Source organism: Harpia harpyja, chromosome 4 (genome assembly GCF_026419915.1).
Source record: "Harpia harpyja isolate bHarHar1 chromosome 4, bHarHar1 primary haplotype, whole genome shotgun sequence".
In the NCBI taxonomy this organism is placed as follows: Eukaryota; Metazoa; Chordata; class Aves; order Accipitriformes; family Accipitridae; genus Harpia; species Harpia harpyja.
The window spans coordinates 44,850,445-44,866,835 of NC_068943.1; the positions used below are offsets into that span (position 1 = coordinate 44,850,445).

General features: G+C 60.4%; 3 protein-coding genes across 6 annotated transcripts; 1 reads left to right on the forward strand and 2 right to left on the reverse strand.

Moving 5' to 3' along the window:
- Nucleotides 1-697: 697 nt before the first annotated feature.
- On the forward strand, nt 698-3,874 carry CCDC153 (coiled-coil domain containing 153). Its single transcript, XM_052785801.1, is given in 6 exon segments — nt 698-899; nt 1,003-1,068; nt 1,685-1,804; nt 2,426-2,518; nt 2,906-3,018; nt 3,101-3,874. Coding segments are annotated over 6 exon segments (723 nt in total). The 3' UTR covers nt 3,230-3,874.
- Nucleotides 3,423-8,334, reverse strand: NHERF4 (NHERF family PDZ scaffold protein 4). 2 transcript variants are annotated; one of them, XM_052786554.1, is made up of 10 exons: nt 8,144-8,334; nt 6,745-6,772; nt 6,332-6,396; nt 5,916-6,127; nt 5,573-5,759; nt 5,351-5,487; nt 5,071-5,275; nt 4,686-4,882; nt 4,337-4,507; nt 3,423-4,083 (listed from the first exon to the last, which is right to left on the reverse strand). In XM_052786554.1, the coding sequence occupies exons 1-10, from the start codon at nt 8,301-8,303 to the stop codon at nt 4,039-4,041; spliced, it is 1,407 nt and encodes a 468-aa protein (XP_052642514.1). In that variant the 5' UTR covers nt 8,304-8,334; the 3' UTR covers nt 3,423-4,038. The 2 variants fall into 2 exon arrangements, with proteins under 2 accessions (XP_052642514.1, XP_052642512.1); XM_052786552.1 differs by having other exon boundaries at nt 3,423-4,507.
- NLRX1 (NLR family member X1) lies at nt 7,912-15,733 on the reverse strand. Of its 3 annotated transcripts, XM_052786547.1 has the most exons (10): nt 15,554-15,693; nt 14,870-14,996; nt 13,552-13,679; nt 13,273-13,333; nt 12,759-12,856; nt 11,932-12,548; nt 10,050-11,464; nt 9,125-9,211; nt 8,763-9,014; nt 7,912-8,608 (listed from the first exon to the last, which is right to left on the reverse strand). In XM_052786547.1, the coding sequence occupies exons 3-10, from the start codon at nt 13,670-13,672 to the stop codon at nt 8,290-8,292; spliced, it is 2,970 nt and encodes a 989-aa protein (XP_052642507.1). In that variant the 5' UTR covers nt 13,673-13,679; nt 14,870-14,996; nt 15,554-15,693; the 3' UTR covers nt 7,912-8,289. The 3 variants fall into 3 exon arrangements, with proteins under 3 accessions (XP_052642507.1, XP_052642508.1, XP_052642506.1); XM_052786548.1 differs by lacking the exon at nt 14,870-14,996 and having other exon boundaries at nt 15,554-15,733; XM_052786546.1 differs by lacking the exons at nt 14,870-14,996; nt 15,554-15,693 and adding an exon at nt 14,401-14,823.
- Nucleotides 15,734-16,391: the final 658 nt, after the last annotated feature.

The following is a 16,391-nucleotide window of genomic DNA, read 5'->3' on the forward strand; positions in this document are numbered from 1 at the left end:
TAGCAGCCGGGACAGGTACTGGCAGGACAGCCATCCTGGTGGAGACATGGCAGCTCCATGTCTCTGAGTCTCGCTTCCTGGGAAAGGAGAGGCCTCTTCCTCCATGTGCTGGGGGGCCCACTGCATCCCCTTTCTCCCCCAAAAGTCCAGTGCGTGATCACCAGTTGCTGAGAGTACACTGGTATCATTTTGCAGGAGGATGCCTCCAAAGAGCAAAGGGAAAGGAGAAAAGGAGTGAGGCAACAGCAGAAGAGACACATAGGAGGTGAGTCTGGGGTCTTGTGTCCCTCCAGCCAGCAGGAATGTGCCTCTCATGTCCCTCCCCTGCTGCTTCCCAGCACCAGTGGGGACTCCTGGAAGCAGGAGCTGGGAGCACTGGGATGAAGACTTGCACCACAGCCCCATAGGACAGCTGGCTGCGGCTCTTGCATCTCCCCCAGCCTGGCTCACCCTGTGCCAGGGCAGCAGCACAGTTATGCCTGATGAGATACAGGAGGCAGAGGGGTCCAGTGCCCTGCCCAAAGCACCCTGCACCCCACTGCACCCTCCAGCCCAGCAGGATCTGGGGGGAGGTCAAAGAGAGTGGCTCTGTCAGGCCCCAGCCTCTCTTACATGTCTCTGAAAGTGCAAGCATGTGCCAGGCTGGAAAAGCATCTGGGGTGGGGTTTTGGAAGGGGTCTCCAAGCCTTTATGCGCCATGGCTACTGCCCCATCTTCACTGCAAAATCCCAGCCCTCAGTCCCAAATGAGTGTGCATCTCTCCAGGGCAGCTGCTTCAAGTAAAACCGGCTACACCTTGACTCTGTGTCTGACAGGTGTCTGCACAAACACTGCCCTGGTGCCGGTGTTTGAGCTGGAGGTGTGTCCCGGCCAAGTTTTCCTGGGGCAAACATCCCAAGGCATGCTTCCCCTGGGCCATTTACAGCCCTTGGTGTCCCTTGGCCAAGCCCCTTTAAAGAGCTGCTCTTGACTCTGTCTCTTCCTTCTTCCCTCTGGCTGCAGAAAGCCAAGCTGAAGAGAAGCACGGGAAAACAGCACTGGAGGTTGGCATGCAAAAAGAGCACCTGGGTAAGGTCAGGAGGAGCCAGGGGCTGGGGCAAGCAAGGGATGCCCGCTACCCTGCATGTACTTCCTAGGGACTAGCCCTTCCCAGCAGCAAGTCATGCCAGAGGATGGCACATGGCCTCCCTTGCGTGTGGGCTCCAGCCCCAGGGGCTGCCTGTGCTGTCCCAAGAGTCCCTGGTGTGCAGTGCAGCAGCTGCTTACAGAGGCCAGCAATGCTGCAGAGGTGGCAGAGAAAGAGAGGAGCAACAATGAAAGCAGATGGGAGGTGGTAGGGATGCTGCAGTGGGGCATCCCCCTGGAAATGCTTCCCTAGCACGGTGCTGGGCTGAAACGAAGGGAAGGTTTCTTGCTATGAGATTCACTCTCGTTCAGGCAGGGCTTGGGGCCAGGCATGGGCTGAGGAGGTGTCCACATCCCCCTGGCTTTGGGAGCAGAGAAAGGCTAGGAATAAGTCACTGCTGGGCCAAGGTACTGAGGAGGTACTGGGCAGGGAATAGCCACCCAGTATGGGTTGGATGGTGCCCTCTGACTGCCTGTGCTCTGGCCAGGGTCATGGTGTGGGTCACCTGTCAGGAAGCACGTTGTCCCCATGGCAGTCCTCTGCATCTCTGGCTCACAGTTCCCTGGAGGGACATGACCTGGCGGGCAAAAGCTGACAATGAAAGGCTCAAGTGGAGGCTGTAGGACCTGGAGAAGGCGCTGGAGCAGGCACGGGAAGACAAGCGAGACATTCATGAAGGTGAGGGCAGAGGTGGGAGGGGGCAGTGGAACAGATGCAGGGACCCCACACCTTGGTGCTGCTAGGGGAAGCCAGACAAGCTTACCCCACCTCTCCCTTTGGCCTTCCTCTTGCTCAGCCCCAAATCACCCTGCTGTTGGCTAGCCCTGCTCCCTCCCATGCAAAGGCTCTGGACATGGACTCGTTGCACCCCAGATGCCTGTACTTAGTACAAGCAGAAGAGACCACAGAGGCAGAGGCTTCCCTGCCTGCAAAAGTCATTGCCTTGCCATTTCCGTTAGTGCTCAAGAACAGACTGATTTTAGCAGAGGTAAAACCTCAGCCAGAGGTTTGCGGTCTTTGCCACATGCAAAACTCCGTGCTCATTTTCACTCTCCCACGCTCAACAGAGAGGTAAAACTTTCCCTCCAGGGCTCCCTCCTGCCCCCCCTCCAGCTTTATCACAGCCCTGCCAGGCGGGGAGAGGGTGCATGCACAGCTGCTTCTGATGCGTCACCCTGCAAGGGGAACTCTCATGTCAGGCCTTGCTGGAGCCCCTGCTGTGATCCCAGCACAGGGACCACCTGCTTGTCCCTCCTATAGTGACCATGTTTGTCCCCTTCTCCCTTCCCTGGCTCCCACAAACAACCCGGCAATACCAAGAGCTGCAGAAGCAGACAGCAGCCCACAGCCAGCACTTGGAGGCGAAGGTGAAGAGCCTGCAGGAGCAGCTCGGTATGGCCCCCTGACATGCCTGCCCCTTGCTGGTGGATGGGGATGGGTTCGCTCCAGGGCAGCAAAGTGCAGTTGGGGGAAGTCAGGGGAGATGGGAATCATTCACCCTGTGCTGTCAGCATGGCAGCAGCTGAAGGCAAAGCCTAACCCTGTTCTCACTGCATCCCCGACCTTGGGAGATGCTGACTGCAAAGGGGATGCTGTGATCCCACCCCTGTCCCAGAGCCCTCTACCACCTTGGGGATGAAGGGGATTGGGCAGGGGCTGTGCCACACACTGCCTGCACCCTCCTGTGCACTGGTCAGGCAGTGCCAGGCTCCTGTGACCACGTGCTCAGTGTCCCCTGCCTCTGTCCCCACACCCCACAGCCACTGGGCTCAGGGAGAGCCTGCAAGACCCAGGAGACTGCCATCCAGGCACTAGCAGAGAGGGACAGGACCATCGCCCAGCTGCAGAGCAGGCTTGATGCCATGGAAAGGGAGTATGAGAAGATCCTCCACGTGAGTGGCCTCCACAGATGTGGCTGTGGGTGGCTCCCCCGGCAGCGCGGTTCCCCCTCCTCACCGTCCTCTTTCCAACCAGGGTAGTCTGGACCTTGTGCTGGCCAAGATGGCAGAGGCCAGCCAGCACTGGGAAGAGGTAGGAACGACCATCACCATGGAGCACAAGGAGTGCCTACAGGAGTTTGGCCTCAACCCCCTGGAGTTATAGCACCCTGGGGCTTCCGGGACCAGACAGGATCTCAGCCCCTACCTCCCTATCTGCACATTTGGAGAGCTTCCCACATCCACTGCCCAACAACTCAGCTGCCCCGGGCTAGGTAAGAGAAGATGAGTCCTGTCTGGCCCTGAGATGCAGTGCTGAGTCACAGTCCTCTCCATAACATTACTCACACGAACAGCAGTGTGGATTTGTCCTTTAATCACACCCCAAATGGGTGACGCAGGAACAGTGCTGTGATGGGTGGCAGACACTCACTGCCCACAGGTTCACAGGGAGGGTGAGAGGAGGAGCACAAGAGAGATGTCCATGCAGGGGCAGACCTCAGCCAACAGGCTGAAAGGTGGGGGGTTCCTCCAGTGCCCCATTGGCCTCCGCTGATCCTTTCCCCTTCACACAGCGGCCCGAAGACCAGCCCTGGGCTGAGCCAAGCCTCAGGCTCCCCAGTCCCCTGGGTCATGGTGTGGAGGGCAATGCCTCAGCTCTCCTGGGAGCTCCCGGAGCCTGGAGGTGGGCAAGGGCTTCAGCGCAATGTCCCTAGATAACCCTGGAGGCAGCTGCACAGGCAAAGACACAGGTCTGTCTTCAGGTTACAAGAAGTCACCACCACGGTTAATAAAAGCTTGGAGCCAGCCTTGGTCAGTGAAGATGTCTCTGGGAGGTGTGATGCTGTGAGGTGTGTGTGCGATGGCTGTGCCCTCTCCGGGGAGCCAGGCGGGAGGCACCGATGGGCTGGACGTGGCCTGGGTCAAGGTGCTGTGGGGGGGGAGCCTGGCTGGTGGCAGGGTGCTCCTGGGCTGCTAGAACGCCTGGTGCAGCCTCCTCTGCTCCTCCTGGCATGGGCTCTGCGGGGACACAGTGGGGGCATTGTGGGCAGCACACATCCACCCACCCCACCACATTCCACCCTTGCCCCATGGGCAGGTTGGAGGGGTCTTTCTGCCTGGCTCCTGTGGCCAGGGGACCAGGCAGCACCCTCCTGCCAGCATCACAGGTGCCAGGGAAATATTAGGACAGGCAGGGCAGGAGGGTGCCAGGACTCAGAGCAGTGCCAGGCTGTGAGCAGCACTGCCACAAAGGCCTGGCAAGAGGGGTTACCTGTGTGAACCCTATACTGCTGCTAGCAGCCACCAGCCAGGAACCAGGTCCCTTTGGTCCCACCTCAATGTGACAGAGTCCAGGGGAGCCACTGGGAGAGGGCAAGGAGGGCGTGCAGGAGCCTGAGGCAGGGTCACTGTCCTCAAAGAACAGCAGAGGGGACAGCCCGATCTGAAAGAGCAGAAGAGGGATAGCTGTACAGCTTCTAGCACTCCACGGCAAGCCAGGTCCCCTGGGGAGGACCTCATTGTGCAGGCCTGGGGGCAAGACACCCATCCCACCATCCAGCCTCACAGCACCCCCGGGCTCCCCAGCCAGGGTGGGACCACACTGGGTCCCCAAAACTTACTGACTGATAGAACTCATTGCCAGCAGGGTCGATGACCAGCAGCGTCACCTGGTCATCATGGGCGCGGATCCTGAGCACCGTCTGCTGGTGGTCCAGCCCCTCAATGCTCTCACCATTCACAGCCAGGAGACGGTCCCCTTCCTTCATCCCTGCCTGCTCAGCCGGCAGCCCTGCATCCACGTCCCACAGGAACTGGCCTGCCGCAGCGGGACAGAGGGAGGGTGGGGAGATGCTTACAGAGGCATTCAGCCAGAGGAGAACTGGCACTGCTGACCCCCAAGTGCAGCTGGGGACAGGGTTCTGCTGCGGGCACAGGGCTTGCAGCTATTCCTGACCCTCAGACATGCCTTGCTCAGGTAGAGATTGCTTCCCTCAGCCCCCTCACCTGTGGCCCCTGAGCTGCAGTCATCCTCCTTGAGCAGAAATCCATAGCCAGCTGGACCCTTCACCATGCGCAGCTCCCGGACCTTGAAGGGGAGCCAGGAGGTATCTGCCAATGCAGCTGTGATCCGCAGGCCCCGCAGGCGGTAAAACTCCTCCACAGCACTGGACGCCACCAGCAGCGTCACCTTGCTGCCGCTCTGCTTAAGCTGGATGGGAAATGCAGGGTGCTCAGCGATGTTGCCGCCCCCGATCCCCCACCCAGCCGTGCCGGGAGCATGTACCTTTCTGGCAAGCTGCACGTGTGAGTAGCTCCTCACGCTGGCCCCATTCACCTCCAGGAGCCAGGAGCCTGGTGGCACCCCTGCTTTCTCCGCTGGCCCATCCTGCCTCACCGACAGCTGGAAGGTGCCCTTTATGCCTGCAGGGAGGAGAAGAGACAGTCTGGGGGGGAGAGGGACGCTGCATCGGGGAGGCTCACGGCACAGGCATGTTGGCTGCCTTACCTTCTGGACCCGACACACTGAAGCCAAAACCGCTTTTGTCCCGCGTGATGTGGCAGAGGCGTGGGTGGATGTCAGCTGGCAGCATCTGTGACAGGTCCCTGCCCAGGGCTTTGGCTGCTTCGTAGGAGTTGCTGTCCAGCACCGCCAGTAGGACCTGGTTGCCACTGGCCTTGATCTTCTGCACCACCTGGAAGGACCCAGGCTGTGAACCCTGGGCAGGGTGCCCCTCCAACCACAGCCTGCAGGATCAGGGCCCCGGGGGGCAGTGGGGTCCAGCACCCTCTGTGCCCCTGGCCAGGGAAGACCTGGGTATTCCCACAGCCCCAGAGTGCTCCCAGCTTACCCTGTGGTGGTCCATGTGATCCACAAAGTGGCCGTTAACCTGGAGGAGCCGGTCCCCATCCTGCAGCCCCCTGCGCTGGGCCAGACCCCCCAGCTCGACCTGCCGGATGACGTGGCCCTGGCAGCCCAGCTCCTCGTGGAGGCAGAAGCCGAAGGTCTCCGTGCTGCCCTTGCTCAGGAGGTAGAAGCGGGGCTCCCCCACACCCTTGCCATCTGTGTGGGGGCACAGCCCGTAAGCAGGGTCCTGCAGGGATCCTAACACGAGTTCTCTACCCCACCCTGGGCTAGGGTCTCCCCATCCCTGCTGCCTTACATGTTCACCTCCCCACAGCTGAGAGAGCCCAGGACCCCAACAATGCCCAGCTGCCAGAACCCCATGCTGACACAGGGATGCCCTGGGGAGATAAGGGTATTTACCCGTGTCCTCAGTCAGCGACAAGGCAGGGTTGTCGATCCCATCTTTGGGGTTAAATTCAAATTTTCTGAAATGATAAAGGGCAGGAGAGGCCACATTAGTGCAGCAGCATGGCCTTCCCCCTGCCCTCCCTGGCTCTGCCATGGGGAGCCCCATTCCTCCCAGAAAGGGCGAGCTGGGGCCACAGCTCCAGTGCCTCCCTCTTCCTTGGGGAAAGCCACAAGAGGATCTCCCTATTGGACTGTCCCCCACATCTCTCCTGAGTTAACAACTCAGGGAAGACCCTCCTGGGGCAGGCAGCTGGGATTGGCAGCCATGACCCACACCACTTCAGCTGAGGCTGTGCCCTGGCACAGCCCGGTTGTGGGGCCATGAGCCCCAGGAAGCCCCCAGCCAGGGGGAGCTCAGCACTTACATGATGGACTTCTTGTCACCCTCGAGCCCTGCAGAGGGAGAGGAGAGGTCAGTGCAGGAGGTGGCGGGCCGGGAGCAGACCCCATGCTCTCAAGCACTCAGGGCTTGTCCATTCGCAGGCTGAGCATGCCACGCCAGGTGAGGTGGGTTTGCCGAGTCCATGCAGCCCCCCCAGCCACTCTGCCCCCCGGCTACAGCCTGTGCCCAGGCACAGCTTGGCCCTTGGCCCCACCTCTAGTGTCCTCTTGCATTTCAAAGCAGCAGGACAGCTGCTGCTTTCGTCCAATGCGCACCCACTGCCCAGCCCAGTGGGGTCCTGCAGCACCGGGGGCAAAGTAGGGCCAGGCGGCAGTATGCAGATGGAGGTCAGTCCTGGGGGTTTACAGGGCTTTTGAGTGCGGGATGGGAAGGGTCACCAGGGCCCCAGAGAGCTGGCTGGAGCCAGGAGATGGAGACAGAGGCCTTTCCCTGCATACCTCCCCATAAAACCCCTCCCCACCTCTTCCAGCAGACGGACCCCCAAACCCAAGGAGGGGAGATTCCTGCCAAGCGCCCCCACAATGTCCATCTGCATTTTCCTGGATGCCTCTAGCTCCTTTCCATGGCCTGCCTGGGCTCTGACATTGCCTTGCTCCGTGTGGAAGCAGGACCTGGAGACATGCGTGTCTCGTGGGGAAGGGTCTCCACAGGACAAAGCCCCACTGTCCCGGCACATACCTTTTGTTTGCTTCATGGCTGTAGGGAATGTGAGAGGGAGCAAGGTACAGGGTGAAGTGGCAGGGAAGCCAGTGTCCCCGCCTCTTCCAAGACGCCCCAGGTTTAATGGTTAAACAGCCCTGATGTCTCCCCTGCCCTCCCAGCCCTGGGGCACTGCTAGCCCTCACCCAGCAAGAGCTGGGAGCAGGGACCAGCACCTTGGGACACCCAGCTTGGGAACAGATCCTGGTGTCCCAGCTTCCAGCTGCCCCCAAGGGTGGCCCATGGTGGGGAAGACCAACTGGTTCAGCATGGGCTGGAGCAGAAGTGGGCTGCCCCATCCTAGCCCCATGAGATGGGGAAGGGCCAGAGCCCTCCACTCCAACTGCTGGAAGGATGGTTGCACCAGTACCTCCACATTCCTCCCCCAGGAAAGGCCCGGAGAGGAGACCGAGTCTTGGCACTAGTGTGCTTCAGTGGAAACAAAGCGGTGCACTTTAATGCTACCAAAGGTTTCACAAGCAAGCCTGAGTCCTGCCCCTCTGCCACTGCTGCGGCTCGTGGCCAGGTCAGCAGCAGCCGGGGTGCAGGGGCTGGGTCTCTACAAGCCCAGAAGAACAAGTTCCATTTGCTCCTGGCCTGGTTTCTGTACCGTTCTCCCACAATTCAGCCTTGCCCGCAGATGAAGGCTGAGCCCCACATACCCAGCACCTTTGATAGCCTTGGTAGCACCCAACCACTAGGCATCTCCACGTGGATAAGGCTGCAGGGGATGTGCTGCTGGGCTGCACTCCAGCGTTTCCTCCCCAGCAGCACTGCTCCCTTCCTGGCCGAGTGGATGGACAGCAGGTTAGAGGGTCCCATGCTGCAGTTTCCCCAGCATCTTCTTGACCTCACTCTCGACTCGTAGGAACTTGGCTTTCCTCCAGGGGTTGGGAGTCTGTCTCCGGCTGCTCTCCAGGTCCTGCAGGATGAGGGCAAGGTGCTGCTGAACCCGCTCGCGGTCCCAGAAAGGCAGGTTCCTCTGCACCACGTTCAGGATGTTGGACCAGTAGTCGGAGACATCGGTGCCTGCTGTTAGGAAGACCGGCGCTCTGACGCCGTCCCGGTCCATGCGCAGGCTGTGAAGTACCTGCTTGCCGTCCTCACTGATGTCGTTGAAGTACAGACTGCAGGGTGAAAGAAAAGGAGCAGAAGACACTGTGAGGGCTGGGGGGCAGGACGCAGAGGCAAAGGGAGGCTCCCCGCTCGCTGCCACGGGGAGGGACACTGGGTTGGAGGCATTGCCTGCAAGAGAGAAGAGATGGGGCAGAGAGAACTCACTGCACTTTGTCCAGCGTTGCGTGCTTTTTGGCCACCTCCACCACGCGCAGGGCTGCTGTGTCCGTCAAGGAGTTGTAGCCCAGGTTGAGCTCCTGGAGGTGCTGGTTCTCAGCCAGGTGCTGAGCAATGACCTCGGCACCCTGGTCCCCCAGCGCGGTGTGCAGCAGGGACAAATGGGTCAGTGAGCGGTTGCCTGCCAGCGCCTCGGCCAGGTATTGTGCCCCCTGCTTGCCCAGGGGGTTGTTTGCCAGCCTGTGGACACAGGAGCTCAGGGCAATGCCAAGGCTGGGCAGGGAGCCCAGGGCCAGGGCACCCGGTGGGCAGCAGAGACAGTTTCATGCAAGGACAGAGATAGTACTCACCGCAGGTTGCTCACCACACACTTGTCATGCAGGAGCAGGTCGCGGATTTCCTTGCAGGCATCAGAGCCCAGGCTGTTGAGCTGCAGACTGATGCAGAGCAAGACATGGGGGTGGCAGGACTGAAACGGCTGTTACCTGTGGGGCTGGCAACCCTGCTCTCTCCATTTCCCTGGCCCTCCCCATCAAGATCCTACCTGGGCTCCCCAGACAAGGCCGTGCAAGGCTTCCTCTCCAAAAGGGAGCACAGTGAAACTGCACCAGAGCTTGGGTAGCATCAGCCAGAAGAGGCAGTGCCAGCAGGAGCAAGGGAGGGGAAGGGGGTGCAGAGTCCGCAGGGGGTGCGTGAAGGTCTGAGGAGGGATTAGGACCCCACCAAGCCCTCCTGAGCATCTGGAGGAAGGAAGTGCTGCACAGCCCCGCTGCACAGCCGAGTCCATCTCTGCTGATCACGGCTCGCCACCCCCTGGGCGACAGGAAGACTGCAGTTCCACAAACGGAGGGAACGGAACCCATCCCTTTGTGCAGACCAGAATCCCACCTTTGGTTGTGTATCTCCTGCCCAGAGTTAGTAATAGCAGAGGGATGCTGGGTGGCTCCGAGGGACCAAGCAATGGGAGGGACCTGGGTCTGCCCGGGGAGCTGGCAGCCCAGCCTGTGGTACCAGATGCAGAAAGCTGCCCAAAGACTCCTACAGGAGGGTGTGTTGGGACTGCAAATCCCAGCATGCAGTGCCCTAGCAAGGCTGCTCAAGGAGTGTTGCATGTTGGAAGCTGTAGTCCCCTAGGTCGGCACTGAGGATAAACAAGGGCATGCATACCCTCCCCTATGCCATGCTTGGGCTCCTAGTGTATCCCTGTGATGGGCAGAGGTGAGGGAGAGCCCGATTTTTGAGCACTGCCCAAGGGCAGAAGAAGGTGGTACTCACTGGAGAGATTTGCATCGCAGCAGGACAGGGAAGAGGATCCTCAAGCTGCTGGTGTCAAGGTTGCAGGAGGTCAGGTTCAGCTCCTCCACCTCGTGGCACGTGGTGCCCATGACAGATGCCAGGACAGAGCACTTGAGAGGGGTCATCTTGACGGATGAGAGGTTGACAGTCCGAAGGGAGTGGATGGCCTCAGCTGTGAAGCGCTCGTTCTGGAACTCGTGCAGGAAGAAGAGGTAGTCCATCAGCTCGGAGGGGGGCAGACCCTTGCGGCTGTTCCTGATGACCGTCTTCTTCATGGCCTTGGCGATCTCAAAGGCTGCCAGGTTCTTGATGGAGCAGCCCAGCTGCTCAAGGATGGCGCGGTTACGGCGGGACAGTATCCCACCCATGAAGATGGGGAAGAGCTCAAAGACCTCATCATCAGGGGCCTCATCAGGGTGGCGCATAGGGCCCTCCACACCCAGGATGCTGGAATTGATCTGGTCCAAGACATCATCGTTGTAGTAGTCCTCCTCTTTGAACAGCTCCTCTGCCATGGTGTGGGCAATAGCATCCCGGTCCTTACCACTCAGCCGGGAGAAGTAGCGAGGGAAGATTTTGAGCAGATTGAAGAGCACTGGCAGGAAGCGCAAGGGCAGCACCTTGGAGATGATATTCAGAACGACAGCAACATCTTCACTCACCTTCCCAATGACCTCTGACAGCTCCTTCCCCACTCTCTGTGCCAGGGTCTTCTTCTCACCCAGCACCACATACAGGGCTGCCAGGTACTCCTGCATAGCAGGGATGGTGAAGACAAAGGTGTGCTCTTTGCCTGGCTGCACACACGGAGTGAGGAAGAAGCGGAAGACGTCACTGCGGAAGACCTCCAGGAGGTTGAGCTCACTTTCAGTCTTCATCTCCACCTCAAAGCACTGCCGCAGGTCATCCTCTGAGAAGCAGGTCTTGCGGGACATCACCCCTTCATAGGCCAGCTTGCCCACCATCTTGGCCACGTACTTCATCATGGAGATGTTGGCGGGGTCGGTGCTGTCCAGCACCTCCCCGCTGAAGTTGAGCCTCAGGAAGCTGGTGTAGATGCCAGTCAGGGTCTGGCTGGGAGGCACTGTCCTGGTGAAGTAGAGGAAGTGCAGCGTGGTGCACACCAGCCAGCAGTAAGAGGGCAAGAAGCAGGCAGCGGCTATTTGGTTGTGGCGCTCCAAGTTCCTTGACAACATCTCCACTAAGTTTTCCTGCTCGCCTGAGCTGCTACCTGCACTGTTCTCTCCACTGCAGCCAGGCTGGCTGAGACGCATCTGGAAGTACAGCTTCTGCAGGTTGGTGTCGGAGAAGCCACAGATCTCGGCATAGCGGCCCACATACTTGCCAGGGATCCGGCGCACCGCTGATGGGCGTGTGGTGACGATGATGCTGGCCTGGAAGCAGAGGGCTGCATGAGTTTGGAGGTGCTCCCTTTGCGGCTTTGATTTAAGCTCAGCAGGGTCCCAAGGGCATAACCCACACATAGGTGCACAAGGATCACACCACCCAGCGGCTGGGGTTCAAGAAGCTGCTGCCCAAAGGGTGTTGGTTCGAATCTGGCTCAGGCAGAGGGGACAGAAGAGCTTTCCCCATCCCCTGCTAGACATATATCAAGTCTGGAAGACCACAGCCCAGCAGACTGCCTTCTTTGCCTTACCAGGCCTCCCCAAAGATCCCACAGAGACAAACCAGTAACAGTGACATGAGGCCACCTTGGCGAGTCCCTCCAGGAATGGAGGCTGCCTGTTCACTTACAGTCAAGCTGAACTACAAGCAATTAGCACAGTGGCCATGCCTGCAAGGCCCCAGGGCTCACCCCCAGCCTTTCTCCAGCATAAAGTATCTGGAGGGAGACACTGACCTCTGGCAGGAGGTATTTTCGCAGCAGGTTGACCACGATGGCAGAGGGAGGCACAGGCTCATTGGGGTCACAGCACAGCTCCGTGCCAGCCAGCCGGAAGTCCAAGTTGAGGCGCTCCAGGCCATTGAGGATGAAAAGAACCTTGAGGTTGGAAGCGCCTAGCATCGGCACCACATCCCGGAGGTGCTGGTACTTCTTGGTTATGAGGCGCCGCAGGGAGATGGGGGCATGACTATGGGACAGGTCCTCGCAGGAGAAGGGGATGACCAACTCAAAGCGGGGTAGGCGACCATGGCACCAGTCCACCACCATCTTCTTGATGAGGGTGCTCTTCCCTGTGCCCACGGTGCCATACAGCACCACATTCTTCACCTGCCGCCCACAGGCATCCACATCGAAAAGGTTCTGGAGGCTGATAACTTGGCTGCAGGGCTGCTGGAGCTGGTTCTGGATGGTTAGGTCAGGCGAGGGCTTCAGGATCTCTTCCAGAGAGCTCTCCCGGATAACTGGGTCCACATGGACTGCATCCAGTGAGAAGGAAGGGCCGAACTGCCTCTCTTCATTGGGCTGGTGGCTGAACCATGCAGACAGGCTCTTCTGGTGTTTCTTGATGGCATCTGAGAAGAGGAAGGTGCTTGATAAGACAAGGGCTTCTCACTGGCCAGGGACTGGGGAAGTTGCCTGCTCCAAGCCACTGCAGTGAGTTGGCTGCAGAGACGAGGACAGAACCCAGTTCTTGCTAACCCTCAGACTCCCCAGGACAGCAGCTGCCCCCAACCCCCTGTGTGGGACCCTCCACCCTCTTCGGTGCAGGGCTGCAAGCTTACCAGAAGAGGCCACGTTCCTCAGCTGGGACAGGCTGTGGCGAGAGGAGCTGGGCTGGACAGAGTGCTCCTGGGACCCTCCCTGGTAGCGAACACAGCCCCTGCAAGAGGAAGGAGAGTGTCACAAGGAGGGCAGGGGCCAGCAACTCTAAGCCCTGCCTGGGGCAGGGTAGGCAGATCACAAGTGAGTGCCATGGGAAGTGCTGAGTAGAGCCAGCTCCTTCTCCTGCACTAAGGGAGAGCACAGGGCCAGGGCAAGGGCACAGCTGAGAACTTGAAGGCAGGTCAGCAAGCCATGCGCTATACATCCCCAGCAAACCCGTGGTGAGGCAGAGAATTTGGGCTGAATTCAGAGCAGGCAGGGAGTTGGGTCTGGGTTGTTTTCTAGGTGGAGGCAAAGCAGTGTCTCTGCCCACAGAGCCCTGATGGTCCCAAGGCAGCCAGCTCAGCCACCCGGGTCCTGTGGCGAACAGCCACAGGGCAGAACGCACCAGGCCCCAGCTGTGTGGCACTGTACCTGGGGAGAGAGACGTCACTTGCGCGAGGGACCTTCCTGAGGAAGTAGCTGCCTGCAGCGCCTGGGGGGGGGAAAGAACATACAGGGTCAGGGATGGCCTTCTCCAGCCCAGCAGAGCTAACACCACAAAGCTCACTGGCTTCACGTCTTGCTGGGGTGACCCACAGACTGCACAGGCTCCACTGTGCAGCTGGGGAGAGATGTCTACCAGGGACAGGGGTTCCCTGGGGGCAGGACAGATTAAGGGTCGCAGTCCCACAGGCACAGAGCCCAGCTCACCTGGCACTGAAGCAGCACACAGATACACACTCCGGGTCCCCCTGCTCCCTGACAGGGATCGACGCAGCTGCGTCCAGCTGCCCCAGGGCAGGTAGCTCTGGCATTGCATGGCCCACGACATCCTCTGCCTGAAAGAGAGGGCACAGCTCATGGGCAGGCTGGGTGCCTGGACCTGCCAGTTCCCTGCCCCAGCCCAGCTTTGCAGCCTGAAGCTGTACCTACCCCGACCCCAGCTCAGGGATGCCTGGATCAGGAATGACCCCCTCCCACATCTGACTCCACAAACCCACCAGCCATGGGGAGCAGCAGTGGGCTGGGCGGCAGGTCGGCTGGACCAGAGCTGAACTGGCAGAAGCATGTCCTGCCTCAGACTCCCCATCCAGCACCCTTCACAGACCAACCTCGGCATCACCTGGGCTGGGTTGCAGCCAGGAGGGCAGCAAAACAGGGCCCCGAGGAGGTACTCACCCTGCCAGGCAAGCCTGCCTGCCCCCTAAACCCAGCCCCCAGGGCCTCAGTTGGGACCAACGACCTAATTCACTGGGGGCACCAGGGGCAGGGGATGATCTCCTCCCCGTTAGCAGCCAAGTCACTAGCCTAGACTTGGCTGTAACAGTACAGCTATAACAACTATCGTAACCGAGAGAACAAAAGTGCTGGGGAGAGGGCAGGCTTCCTCCTCCCAGACTTGAGGCCTTTTTTTTTAGGGCTTTACATTAGAACAAACCAACCGCCCTCCCCAAACTGCCATGAAATCCTGTAAAACCAGTGGCCGGGGCTGGGAGAGAGGAGACAGCAGGGAGGGGCTTAGGAAGGGCAGAAAATAAAGGTGATCCCATATCCACATACATGGTGGCTTCCCCCACTCCAGCAGTGTCCCGGAGCTGCCCTGTGGTGGCTGGCCCTGCTGGAGAGGTGCTGTGCCCCGGCGGGCAGCCCTTGCCGCGTCCTTGGCAGCCGCTGAGCCCTCTCACAGGGCCTGCCCCGCCGAGGCGGCTGCAGCACGCAGGGATGCTGAGCATAGTCTCCTCCCATTTAAAGCAGTCGGGGAGGCTGCAGCCAGCAGTAGCCGGGGCACAGGCTGGCAGGGGGCTGCGGGGGCTCAGCTGGTCCCTCAGGGCTGCACTGGGTCCAGCCCGGCACGGGGTGATTTTTTCCCAGGCAAAGTGCCCGTCTCCAGGGGTGGACGAGGGGCTCAGCAGCTCCGGGGTGCTCAGGCAGCTGTCCTGCATGGGCTCAGCTCTGTGGGGCAGAGCGGGACAGGGTCGGCAGCTCCGCTGCCAGGGACATGGCGGAGCAGCGCCCTGCCCAGCCTTACCTCCCCCGATATAGTCCGGTCTGGCAGAACCGGCTGTGCCGGTGCTGAGTCAGGCTCCCGCCCCAGCTCAGCGGGGTGATCCTTCAGCAGCACAGGTTGTGCTCACAGCCTGCAACATCCTGAGAAACTGAGGCACGGGGTGCGGGGGGGAGGGTGTAAGCAAACCCCAGCGGATATAAAGGGACAGCGGGCAAATCTCTCGCGCGTTTGGCCTCCCCCAGGACAGGACGAGCAGAGTGACGGCTTGCTCGCACCTCCCACAGCCCAGGCTTTTTGCAGTCCCTTGTCACGTTACCCAGATGGAGAAACTGAGGCATGGGGGTAGAGGCAGCAGAGCTGACCTTGAACCTGGGTGTGCTGGCCTCAAGGCCTTTGCAGCAAGCGAACCCCGATGCGTCCCATGCCCGTCTCCCTGCCCTTTCCTGGCACCCTCTGCCACCCAGGGCACACCACCGAGCGGAGGGCCCAGCGCCGCCCACCTGCTACGGTCCCCCTTCAGGGACCCCTGGTGCATGCATGCCCTTGCTCTCTGGTCACCGTGGCCTCCCACCTCCCTGCTTCCCTGTCTGGAGGGACACAGCGGCCGAGGCCCTGGCAGTGCAGGGACCCTGGAGTGCAGGGCAATGGTGAGGCTGGTGCCGAGCAAGGCGAGAGCGACGGCCGCGCCTAAAGCCATGGGGTTACCTCCAGCAGGACTCCTTGCCAGGGAGGCTGCGCCTACGGTTCCCTGTGCTCGTGCTGCCAGACGCTGAGCCCGTAGGGCCTGTGGAGGAGAGCCTGGTGCTGCTCAGCTGCCTCTTTCCATCCCTGTCCCGGGAAGAGGCTCCTCTCCGGAGGCGGCTCTTTTGCAGCTGTAACTTCCTGCAACGCCGTCCTGTCCCATCTTGCCCCGCGCACAGCGGCCGCCAGCTCCGCCAAGCAGGGTGGGGAGAGCGGCCACAGCCCCACTTCAGGGATGCAGCGGAGAGGCCGGCAGGCACAACAGCAAGGAAAAACACCTGTACCACCAAATACAAGGACACACGGAGTAGGGGAGTGGGGAAGCTCTTGGGGTCTTACAAGCAGTCCTGCAAGAAGGGGGGGCGGTCCTCCGGACACATCTGGTGGCTCTGCATCCCCAGCTGGTGCCCGGCTGTGCAACCAGAGCCTGCAAGGACAAGTCCTGCTCCAGAGTGAAATCCCGCCATGCTTAGCTGCTGCCATCTCACACAGAGCGCAGTGCAGGGAGCGGGACATCAGCAACCCCACAGGGAAAAAAGCCCAGAGAAAGCTGTGCTGGCAGGGCAGCCCAGCACCACCTGGTTTTGCCTGGCTGTGTAACACACATGCATGGACATGCACACACACACACAGACATATATACCTACCCTCTCGCTGCTTGCAGATCTGCTCTGGCAACACAGTAAGGCGGTGCTGAGATCAGAGTCAGCAGTGTCTGTGGGGCCCTGTGCGCCCTCTTCAGTCCCCGGGTGCTGTCCCGGGAAGCGCCGGCCCACCCCAGCCAGCCACAGGCAGTGCTGAG

Bases quoted from the DNA above. Each gene is read 5' to 3' on its own strand.
- NHERF4 (XM_052786552.1), bottom strand. From the start codon at position 8,303: ATGGGACCCTCTAACCTGCTGTCCATCCACTCGGCCAGGAAGGGAGCA. The intron at 6,773-8,143 runs GTATGTGGGGCT...CTCCCTCTGCAG, and splicing joins AAGGCTATCAAAGGTGCTGG to GGCTCGAGGGTGACAAGAAG. The intron at 5,760-5,915 runs GTAAGCTGGGAG...GGGTCCTTCCAG, and splicing joins ATCACATGGACCACCACAGG to GTGGTGCAGAAGATCAAGGC.
- NLRX1 (XM_052786546.1), bottom strand. From the start codon at position 14,783: ATGCAGGACAGCTGCCTGAGCACCCCGGAGCTGCTGAGCCCCTCGTCC. The intron at 13,680-14,400 runs GTATGTGGATAT...CCTCTCTTTCAG, and splicing joins GGAGTGGGGGAAGCCACCAT to GCAGAGGATGTCGTGGGCCA. The intron at 12,549-12,758 runs GTAAGCTTGCAG...TCCTCTTCTCAG, and splicing joins GAGGAACGTGGCCTCTTCTG to ATGCCATCAAGAAACACCAG.